This window comes from Cryptomeria japonica, chromosome 10, assembly GCF_030272615.1.
Source record: "Cryptomeria japonica chromosome 10, Sugi_1.0, whole genome shotgun sequence".
Taxonomy (NCBI): domain Eukaryota; kingdom Viridiplantae; phylum Streptophyta; class Pinopsida; order Cupressales; family Cupressaceae; genus Cryptomeria; species Cryptomeria japonica.
In genome coordinates this window covers 577,830,480-577,840,142 of record NC_081414.1, presented here as the reverse complement: position 1 = coordinate 577,840,142, position 9,663 = coordinate 577,830,480, and the positions used below count along the sequence as shown (strand labels likewise).

Here is a 9,663-nt window from a genome sequence, read left to right as displayed (position 1 = left end):
AAAGGCATTCAATAAAAAGCACTTATGTTAGCATAGTTGCAGGAAAACCTTTTGTCATCCCTACAATTACTAATTCTCATAGTTTAAATTCACTCAAAACAAACCTCTTTTGTGCTTGAGAGCGTAAAGTACACCCACCTGGGTTTAGTGGAGCCTAAAGTGTAGAGGGATTTGGTCTTTGACCATCCCTGTTCATTAGCCAAGGCTGATAGGATCAACTAGGGATTAGGAAAGTCTTTGGTTTTGCAATCTGTGGTTTTGGGCACCAACAGATCCAAAAGGGAAGAAAGTGAAGGGCCTCTAAGAATCTTCACCTTCATGCCACGCGTCCTACCCAACTGAGCAAGCCACCACGTGTTAGCCAGAATGGAATGCCTAAGATTGTTACAATTCATGGTATAATTGGTGATGTGATCAAGTGCCAAGTGTCCTTCTATTGAAATGTGAGGACCAATGTAGGGAATCAGTTTGTTGAAGCAGTTAGGTCATTCAATGATGATTTTGAGTGATGGAGGAAATTCTCGTGAATCCGATGAAGGTTACATCTTTGAATCAGAATTGCCACACAACCTTTTTTCATGATTAATTTCTATTTCCTCAAGTATCCTGACCAAAATTAGAGGTCTTTAAAAGAGAAGAGGTTATTAGTTGTAAGGAGGTTCATTCAGAGAAACAATCTTAGTGCAGTTGCTCTCAACCTTAGCATTGTATTCTTAGTTAATGCAAATAAGCACTTAGATTGTGCTAGTTATTGGCCTTTATGTTTATTTATTTTCATTTGATGAAGAAATTGTGTTATGTGTCTTAGTCTTTAGAGTAAATAATAAAGATTTGTACTTTGTTAAAAGCTTTTGTGGTTTTAATATAACTCATGTTGGTAGAATCATGTTTGGGGACTCTTTTGACTCAATAATGGTGTTTTAAAATTATATTATGTTGTTTGAATGAATCTATAGGAGATATATGTTTTATAATTAACGCATTATTGTTGGGCCTTTTAGTAATTGGCCTATAAAGAGAAGAGGTTGTTAGTTGTAAGGAGGTTCATTCAGAGAAACAATCTTAGCATTTGCTCTCAACCTTAGCATTGTAATCTTAGTTAATGCAAATAAGCGCTTAAATTGTGCCAATTATTGGTATGTATGTTTGTTTGTTTTCATTTGATGAGGGAATTGTGTTCTGTGTCTTTAGAGTAAAGGATAAATATTTGTACTCTATTAAAAACTTGTATGGTTTTAATATACCTCCCGTCGGTTGAATCATGTTTGGGTACTCTTTTGACTCAGTAATGGTATTTTAAAATTACATTATGTTGTTTGAATGAATATATAGGAGATATATATGTTTTATAATTAATGCATCACTGTTGGGCCTTTTAGTAATTCTTCTAATGTATGGATTTTTGTGCTCTATGAAGTTTTAAATCTCAAATTCTTGACATATCACCTTAGTTTATGTTAATTTTCAGTTTTCTCTCCCCCTTTTCCCTTAAGAATGAAGAGTCGGCTTCTAAAATATTGGAGGTCATCAAGTGGAGGTCGTCAAGTGAAGCGCAATAGGTTCCCCTTTCAATGGACTTCCAATAAGGTTGTTGTCCTGGAAGTAATTTTAGGCATCAGCAGTTCTTTTTTGGGGCACACCCAAAGGAACCAAAAATATTTTTAGGTTATAAGAGGGTATATGAGCCATAGGCCTATTACCAAATCCCAAATCCAATTAAATCCTAGCCTGCTAACTACACTTGCAAACTAATAAATCATATTAAAAAACTACTATATGACCAAATTTTTTAATAGCTAGCATTTGTTTTTCTTTATCATAATGTTTATTTTTTAAAATTTTAATTTAATCAGACCATTTATATATCACTTATAAAAAGACAAGAATTATTAAATGTATATGAAGTTGCCTCCAAAGTCTAAATGTTGACAAACCTCTATTCACATTTTTAAGAGTAGTTGAATGAATTAGAAATTATGACTTCAAATATTTAATCCAAATAACATAAATGAATCATTTCAAGGCCTCAATTACAATTAAAAGAAAGATTTAGATTTAAATTAATATGGTTTAATTTTTTACTAGATTACTTTTTTTTTGTCTTTTTTTAATTTTTATTTAAAATGAAAAGGAAGATTTGGATTTAAATTAATATAGTTTTATTTTTTTAGATTATTTTTTATTTTCTTTTATGTCCTGTAATTTTTCATTAGAATAATATTTAAATAATATAATATAATTAACTAAAGATTTAACCTAAGCCTTATCTAACACCAATTTTAAACATAATCCTAACTTAACCATAATCTTCTCTAAATGAATTGTAAATTTAATTATCACACACACACACACATATAGACACATACACATACACATACACATACACATACACATACCCATACACATACACATACACATACACATACACATACATACATATATTAGTTAAGTGAGGGTTATCTTCATGCAATTTAATAAAATATTTTTAAAAAAAAAATAAGATTATATTTATAATAATAAAAATAATATAATATCTAGAATAACAATATTTTATTATAATATTAAAATTATTTTGTAGTTAGGTTAGGGTTATCCTCATCTAATTTAATATTATATCACTTATAAGTGGAATAGAATTAGATAATATTATAATATATCTTATTATTTCTAATACAATATCATTTTTCAAAATCAAAATTAAAATCAAATTACAATACATATAATTTTAACCTACAATGCATATATTTCTAAGTTTCAATTATAATTCTAAAGACATTAACTATTTCTATTTCTAAATTATATAAATGAAATCAATTAATTCAAAAAACCAAATATAGTTACATAAAATTAAAATCTTATACACTTATATTATTACATTTATTACTTCTATTACAATATAAAAATGACAAGTACTCACTAGTATGTGGCACTTGTTCAGATATATAGCATTTGTTCATATATGGAACCACAACAAAAATGTATGTTTGAAAAATAAATTAAAAGTTAAACTACTTTTGAAGTAATTATTGAAGTAATTAAAACATTTAGAGACTCTAATGTGTCGGACAAATCTCTATTAAGAATTGATTGTTATTAGCTAACGTTATATATATATATATATATCCACCATAACCACCACCACCTCCATAAGCTCCTACAAACACTCCCTTTCCAATCCCACGTCCAATTCCTCCTCCCTTGCTTATCGCTCTTCTAATTGTACCCTCATGACCTCCACCAAATCCACCACCAACACATACTCCCTTGGCAAATCCTCCACCACCATATTTGCCTCTAATACCTCCACCACCACCATCATTCTACCTCCAATTCCTCCACCTTTCCCTATTCCACCACCATATCCATCTCCAACTCCTCCACCCTTCCTTATTCCACCACCATGACCACCTTGAATTCCTCCACCTTTTCCAATGCTACCTCTATGTCCACCTTGAATTCGTCCACCATTGTATCCACCTCCGACTCCTTCACCCTTCCCTATTCCACCACTATATCCACCTTTGACTTCTCCACCTTTCCCTATTCCACCACAATGACCTCCTCCAATTCCTCCAATTCCTCCACCTTTTCCAATGCCACCTTCAATTCCCCGCCCTTACCAATTCCACCACAATGACCTCCTCCAATCTCTCCACCCTTACCAATTCCACCACCATATCTACCTCTAATTCCACTACCTTGTCCACCTCCAACTCCTCCACTCTTAACAATTCCACCTCTAATTACACCACCAATTCCCTAATCCACCACCATGACCTCCTCCAATCTCTCCACCCTTACCAATTCCACCACCATATCCACCTCTAATTCCACTACCATGTCCACCTCCAACTCCTCCACTCTTAACAATTCCACCTCCAATTCCACCACCAATTCCCTATTCCACCACCATGACCTCCTCCAATCTCTCCACCCTTACTAATTCCACCACCGTGTCCACCTCCAATTCCTCCCCCTTACCTATCCCGCCTCCATATCCATCTTTAATTCCTCCACCTTTGCCAATCCCACCCCAAAACCACCGCCCTTACCAATACCTCTGCCATGAACTCCACCAAATCCGAACCTCCCGCCGCTGCCGCCACCCAACCCACCTCCATCGCCTCCACCAGATCCGCCGCCGCCACCAAATCCACCTCCAAAGTTATCTGTTTGCGCAACTATAAACATCCCAACAACGAACAAATAAAAAAATTGAAAATCACAATCACATTAAACAGTTGGCCACGAAACACGCATAAAACGCTTGCATACCGGCATACCTTCCCGAGCAGGAATGTTCAATATGAATCCCAACAGTAATACGCTGAGCAGCATCCCTTTCTCGCCCAACATGAACTCGTACAATGTACCAGTAGAAATAAATAGGAAATAAACATTGCCAGCGAGAGGCCCATGACAAAATAATAATAACTGGACCAGAATTTATTGTTTCTGTGACAGGAATATCCGCAAGGAAAAGAGAAAAAAAAAAGAGTTTTTTTCTTATTAGAGAAACATTAGCTGTATAGCTAATCTTGCACACTTTCAATTTTGATGATTTTTTTTGTTGTCTTTGTATGAATTTAATTGTTTATAGTTATTGTTCTATTTTCTGAATAGTAACAGTACATTATAAGATTTGTTAAAATATCCTAATGGTACCAACAATGATGCACAAATAGACTACTTATGATTCAAAAATGTTAAAACATGAACAGATATTGATATATATGAAATTTGTTAATTAACTTCTTTTTTTTTATTAAATTAATAATTGAAACTTAATTAGATGTAAACGAAAGGAATGAACAGTTATTAGAACATGGGAGCTAATAAGTGAGATTCCGTAAAGGGAGATTACAGTCATAAATAACCCAACGACCATGGCCCATTCACCAGTTTTATGAACAATTGTATTTTGCGGAACTGTAATTTAATTAATGAATTTGTTTGCTATCCATAAAACATTAATGGATCTGCAAAAGAGCACATGAGCCTGATGTACAAAATGGCATAACACTGAGAGGACGCATCTATTCTGGCTCCAAAACGGCACTATCGTACAAATGACATGCATCCGGAGCCCATTGACATACATCCCTCCCATGTCCACTTGCTAAGATGGCGTGGAGGTAACGGATCCACACGACCTATGACGTAGAGACATCTGGTTCATCTGAGGTCGGGAAATGTTGACCGCACTGTTTCTGTGCAGTTAGACTTAACGGGCAGCGTGCGTCATTGCTGGTTTTTGTGCGTTTGCGGGGTAAACATAAACGTCCCGCCCCGCTTTTTTTTTCATTTGGGCTGTGGGGTCCCTCACCTCCCATCTAAAAATAATAAAAATAATTTAAAGAACCAAATATATGCAATGAATGTACCTCGATGAAAATCTCCCAGCGCTTTATTGTTTTTAATTAAAAAACTTAACTAAACCTATTTAATAAATTTATAATTTAAATTTAAAGTAAATTAATAAATTTATAATTTAAATTTAAATTAATAATTTAAATTTAAAGTAAATTAAAATAATATAATATTATTTAATTAAAATGAATAAAAATATGAACTAAATTAATATTATATATTTGATTATATTAAATTATTTTTGGCCATCTCTTATCAATATAATGGTAAATTATGTTTTTGATTAGTTAATTATAAGTTTTTTGGTCAAAATTTTATATTATTTCTCTATTATTATTTTTTTTATATGTAGGTAATCAATGTGGTAAAAAAGGTCAAGCTGGAATATTTTTTCTTGTTGATAGTTTTTTTGTTTTTTTTTATAAAAGTGGATAGAACCACTGAACTATATTAAATTTTAAAAGTTTTTTTACAGTGTCTGGTTCAAAAAGCACTGAAGGGAAAGAACTAGTAAGAAAACCCTTTAGAATTGCTTAAGTAACACAAGCCCATTCTACCCAATACCAAATGCCCATTGGCATAGTACATCAAAAAAACTATCCCAATTACATAAGCCACATTAGATATAAAGAAAGCCGCCAATAGAAGCATATAGAAGGAAGATTAAAGTATGATCACTGAAGGATGCATATCCATTGCTGCCAAAAAACACCAGTCTGAACCACCCCTGTCTATGACACACAATTCTCCAACCACTAGTTAGAATGATACCACATAGTAGAAATGAAACCATAATCAGACACCCTGTCAACTTAAACATTGTGATCAAGCATAGCAGAACCCACACCAAAGAAAAGCCACACCAAATAAGCAGGTTGATGAAGACAACAACTATGCCCTTCTTTACTTCAAAAATTTCAAAACCGAGGAAGGGATCTCATCCACACTTACCTCCCGCATATTAGCATCACTGTCAATGGCTAAATTAGCCAAGAAATCTGCAATCTTATTCACTTCCCTATAACAATGGAAAATCAAGAAGGAATAAAAAAGTCTAATTTTTGCAAAATATGATCAAGTATATATTGTAATTGCCAACAATTCGACTTCTTTTTCATGACACTTTGAATAATAACCATAGAATCACCCTCAATTATCAAGTCCTTAATTCCCAAAGATATAGCCATATCCAAACCAAAAGACAAAGCAAAGAATTATGCACAATTGTTAGACTTGAAACCAATCTCATGACAATGAGCCTAAATAAATCTTACCTTATGATCATAAATTACCATACCTGCCCCTGCTAGGCTAGGGTTCCCACGAGAAGCACCATCAAAATTCAATTTAAAGTGCCCTTGCGGAGGAGGTTTCCAGCAAGCAAAATTTCTCTTACTTATAGCATTAGTCTTATTTAAAATAGATCCATGAGAAGGTAAGACTGATAACATTCTCCAAACTCGAGTTACCCTACCATCCCAATGAGAAAAAGAGGTAAGGGTTTCCAAATTCTTATAGATAAAAGACAAAGCAACTTCAGAGATAGAAGATTCAATCCTCAATAAAACCTCAGCCAAGGAAGAACTTGTTTGTTTAAAAATCCTATTATTACGCTCTAACCAAATATTTCAAATCACAATAGAAGGAGAAATAATCCAAAGACATGCATAGAAAGATGAGGCAAATAGGAGAGGCTAGACTCTAAAGTGGGAAAGGAGATCCTTACCAATAACAAAGGAAAGATTAAGCTTTTCAAACAACCACTGCCAGCAAGCATAGGAAAAAATCACAGTGAAGAAACAAGTGTGCAAAGGATTTTAAATGTTTATTACAAAAGACACAAGAAAATATTGCAGTAATACCCAACCTGTCCAACCTCATTCTGTAAGGACCCTGTCCTGCATTGCTAACCAAGCAAAAGCATGAGCCTTTGGGAGGCAAGCCATATGCCAAAATAGCTTGTATGGCCAAGTAGATAAATCTTTAGCGACCAAGAGAGAATTATAGCCATCCTTAACTGTGTACTTACCAGAGATATTCCTTGTCCAGATAAGCTCATCGTCAACATCAGAAAGAATTATTACTCTCTCCGCCAACATCTTTTCATATTCCAATTTCACATTTTGATCAATATCTAAAAACTCAATTGATTTCCACTTTGCCACCTTAAGATTCCCACTATACTCAATTTCAAAATAATCGGCCACAAAGACACCCCAAAGGGAAGAAAGAGTGGAAATTAAAGGAGACCAATCCCTTGAGTTCACCAGAGGGGGATGTCCATTCCAAACTTCCTCCCAAAACCTAACCTTTCTACCATTATGAACAATCCATGAGAGATGAGGCAAAATCACTGATCTACATTTACATAGAAAATTCCAAATAGCTGAACTAGACGGTAAATTAGAAACTTGAAAAATATATTCTCTTGGTCTGTTATTTAAATATTTAGAAAACATAATTTGTGCCCAAAAGGAGAATGGTCTCTCATACAATTTCCAAACCAACTTAGCACCTACGGCTAAATTCTGACTTTCCAGACTCCTGATGCCTGTGCCCCCAAGATTTTTAGGCAAACAAACTTTATCCCATGCTACCAAAGGGAGTTTCTTCTTACCATCTTTATTATTACTCCAAAGGAAGGACCTAAGAGTATCTTGGAAACAAACAAGAGCCGCTTTCGGAGACTGCAAAACAAACATGAGATAAATAGAAACAACATTTAGGACAGACTTAATAAGAACAATCTTACCAGCCAAAGATAACCATCTATGATTCCAGGATAGGATCCTTCTAGAGATAACTGAAATGATCTTATCCCAAAACTCAAGTCTATCCTGCTTAATGAAGAAAGGTATACCAAGATAAGAACAAGGAAGATTTCTAGATGCAAATCCCCAAAAAATCTTTAATCTATCCTAAACCAATTGTGAAGCATGAAGGAAAAAAATCATTAACTTATCAACATTGATTCTCTGACCAAAAAAGGATGCATAATTTTGTATTATCCCCTTTATCACTCTTGCCTCACCCAAAGAGGCCTGACCGAATAACAAGGTATCATCTACAAACAAGCAATGCGAAATGCTTTGTGGAACATTCTGAATCATAATTCCCTTCCAAAGCCCTCCTAGCTTAGCGGCTCTTATAGCCCAACTGAACGTTTCAGCTAGAAGAATGAACAAGAAAGGAGACAGGGGATCCCCCTGCCTCAAACCCCTAGAAGAGGAGAAAAAACCACAAGGAGAGAAATTAATTAGAACCGAGAACCTTGCAGAAGAAATACAAGCACGAATCCATTTGACCCATGCCTTGGAAAAGCCCAATTTAAGTAGAACAACACACAAGGCCCCCCATTCTACTCTATCATATGCTTTCATCATATCTAATTTGAGGATCACGGTCGGGATTCTCTGAGTAGAAATAGAATGCAGAACCTCATGTGCCACTATAGCTCCCTCTGTCGTCTCCCTTCCTGGAACAAAACCACCTTGTTCTGAAGAAATGATCTTAGGTAAAATTTTAGCCAACCTTAAAGAAATAGCCTTGGTAAAAATCTTGTACAAAGTATTACATAAAGCAATAGGGCAAAAATTAGCAAATGTCTTGGTAACCTCTTTTTTAGGAATAATTGCAATCATTGTATTATTAAGCTCTTTCAAAACAGACCTATTCCTTCTAGCTTCCTCAAGGGCCAGTAAAACATCATTTCCCATAAAATCCCAGCATTTTTGAAAAAATAAATGAGTAAAGCCATCCAGTCTTGGAGCCTTATCAGGGTTCATTGCAAAAACAACATTCTTAACTTCATCCAAAGAAAAAAGAGACATCAACATTTTATTATCTTCCAAAGATACCAAAGAAGGAATATTAGAAGAAATGTTATTATGAAGATCTCCATACTCCGAAGACAATAGTGACTTAAAAAACCTAACTGCCTTCGAAGCAATATCCTCTTGTTCTGTTAAAAGTCTGCCATTTGGACACTCAATACAAGATATCCTATTATTACTTCTCTTAATTTTTGTTGAAGAGTGAAAAAAATTTGTATTTCTATCACCATCTGAAAGCCAGATCTCCCTCGATTTTTGTCTCCAATAGATTACTTCTCTGGACAAAACTTCTTCAAGCTCTACTTTTAGCAATTTTAGTTCATCAAAAACAAGAGGCGCCATACCATGTTGAATCACATGTGAATTAAGACATTCAATCTGTAGCATCCTAAAATTGCGACACTTGCAATTTCGACTGCATTTGGGTCTTCACGATGGCGGCGCAACGTTGAACCTGAAT

General features: G+C 34.5%; 1 protein-coding gene across 1 annotated transcript; it reads right to left on the bottom strand.

Annotated features, from left to right (window-relative positions):
• Positions 1–3,202: 3,202 nt before the first annotated feature.
• LOC131042765 (glycine-rich cell wall structural protein-like) lies at positions 3,203–4,356 on the bottom strand. Its single transcript, XM_057976081.2, has 4 exons — positions 4,284–4,356; positions 4,018–4,181; positions 3,802–3,898; positions 3,203–3,615 (listed from the first exon to the last, which is right to left on the bottom strand). The coding sequence occupies exons 1-4, from the start codon at positions 4,354–4,356 to the stop codon at positions 3,203–3,205; spliced, it is 747 nt and encodes a 248-aa protein (XP_057832064.1).
• Positions 4,357–9,663: the final 5,307 nt, after the last annotated feature.

Bases quoted from the DNA above. Each gene is read 5' to 3' on its own strand.
- LOC131042765 (XM_057976081.2), bottom strand. From the start codon at position 4,356: ATGTTGGGCGAGAAAGGGATGCTGCTCAGCGTATTACTGTTGGGATTC. The intron at 3,899-4,017 runs GTGGAGGAATTA...GTGGTGGAATAG, and splicing joins TTGGGGTGGGATTGGCAAAG to GGAATTGGTGGTGGAATTGG. The intron at 3,616-3,801 runs GTAAGGGTGGAG...GGAATTGGTAAG, and splicing joins TGGATATGGTGGTGGAATTG to GGCGGGGAATTGAAGGTGGC.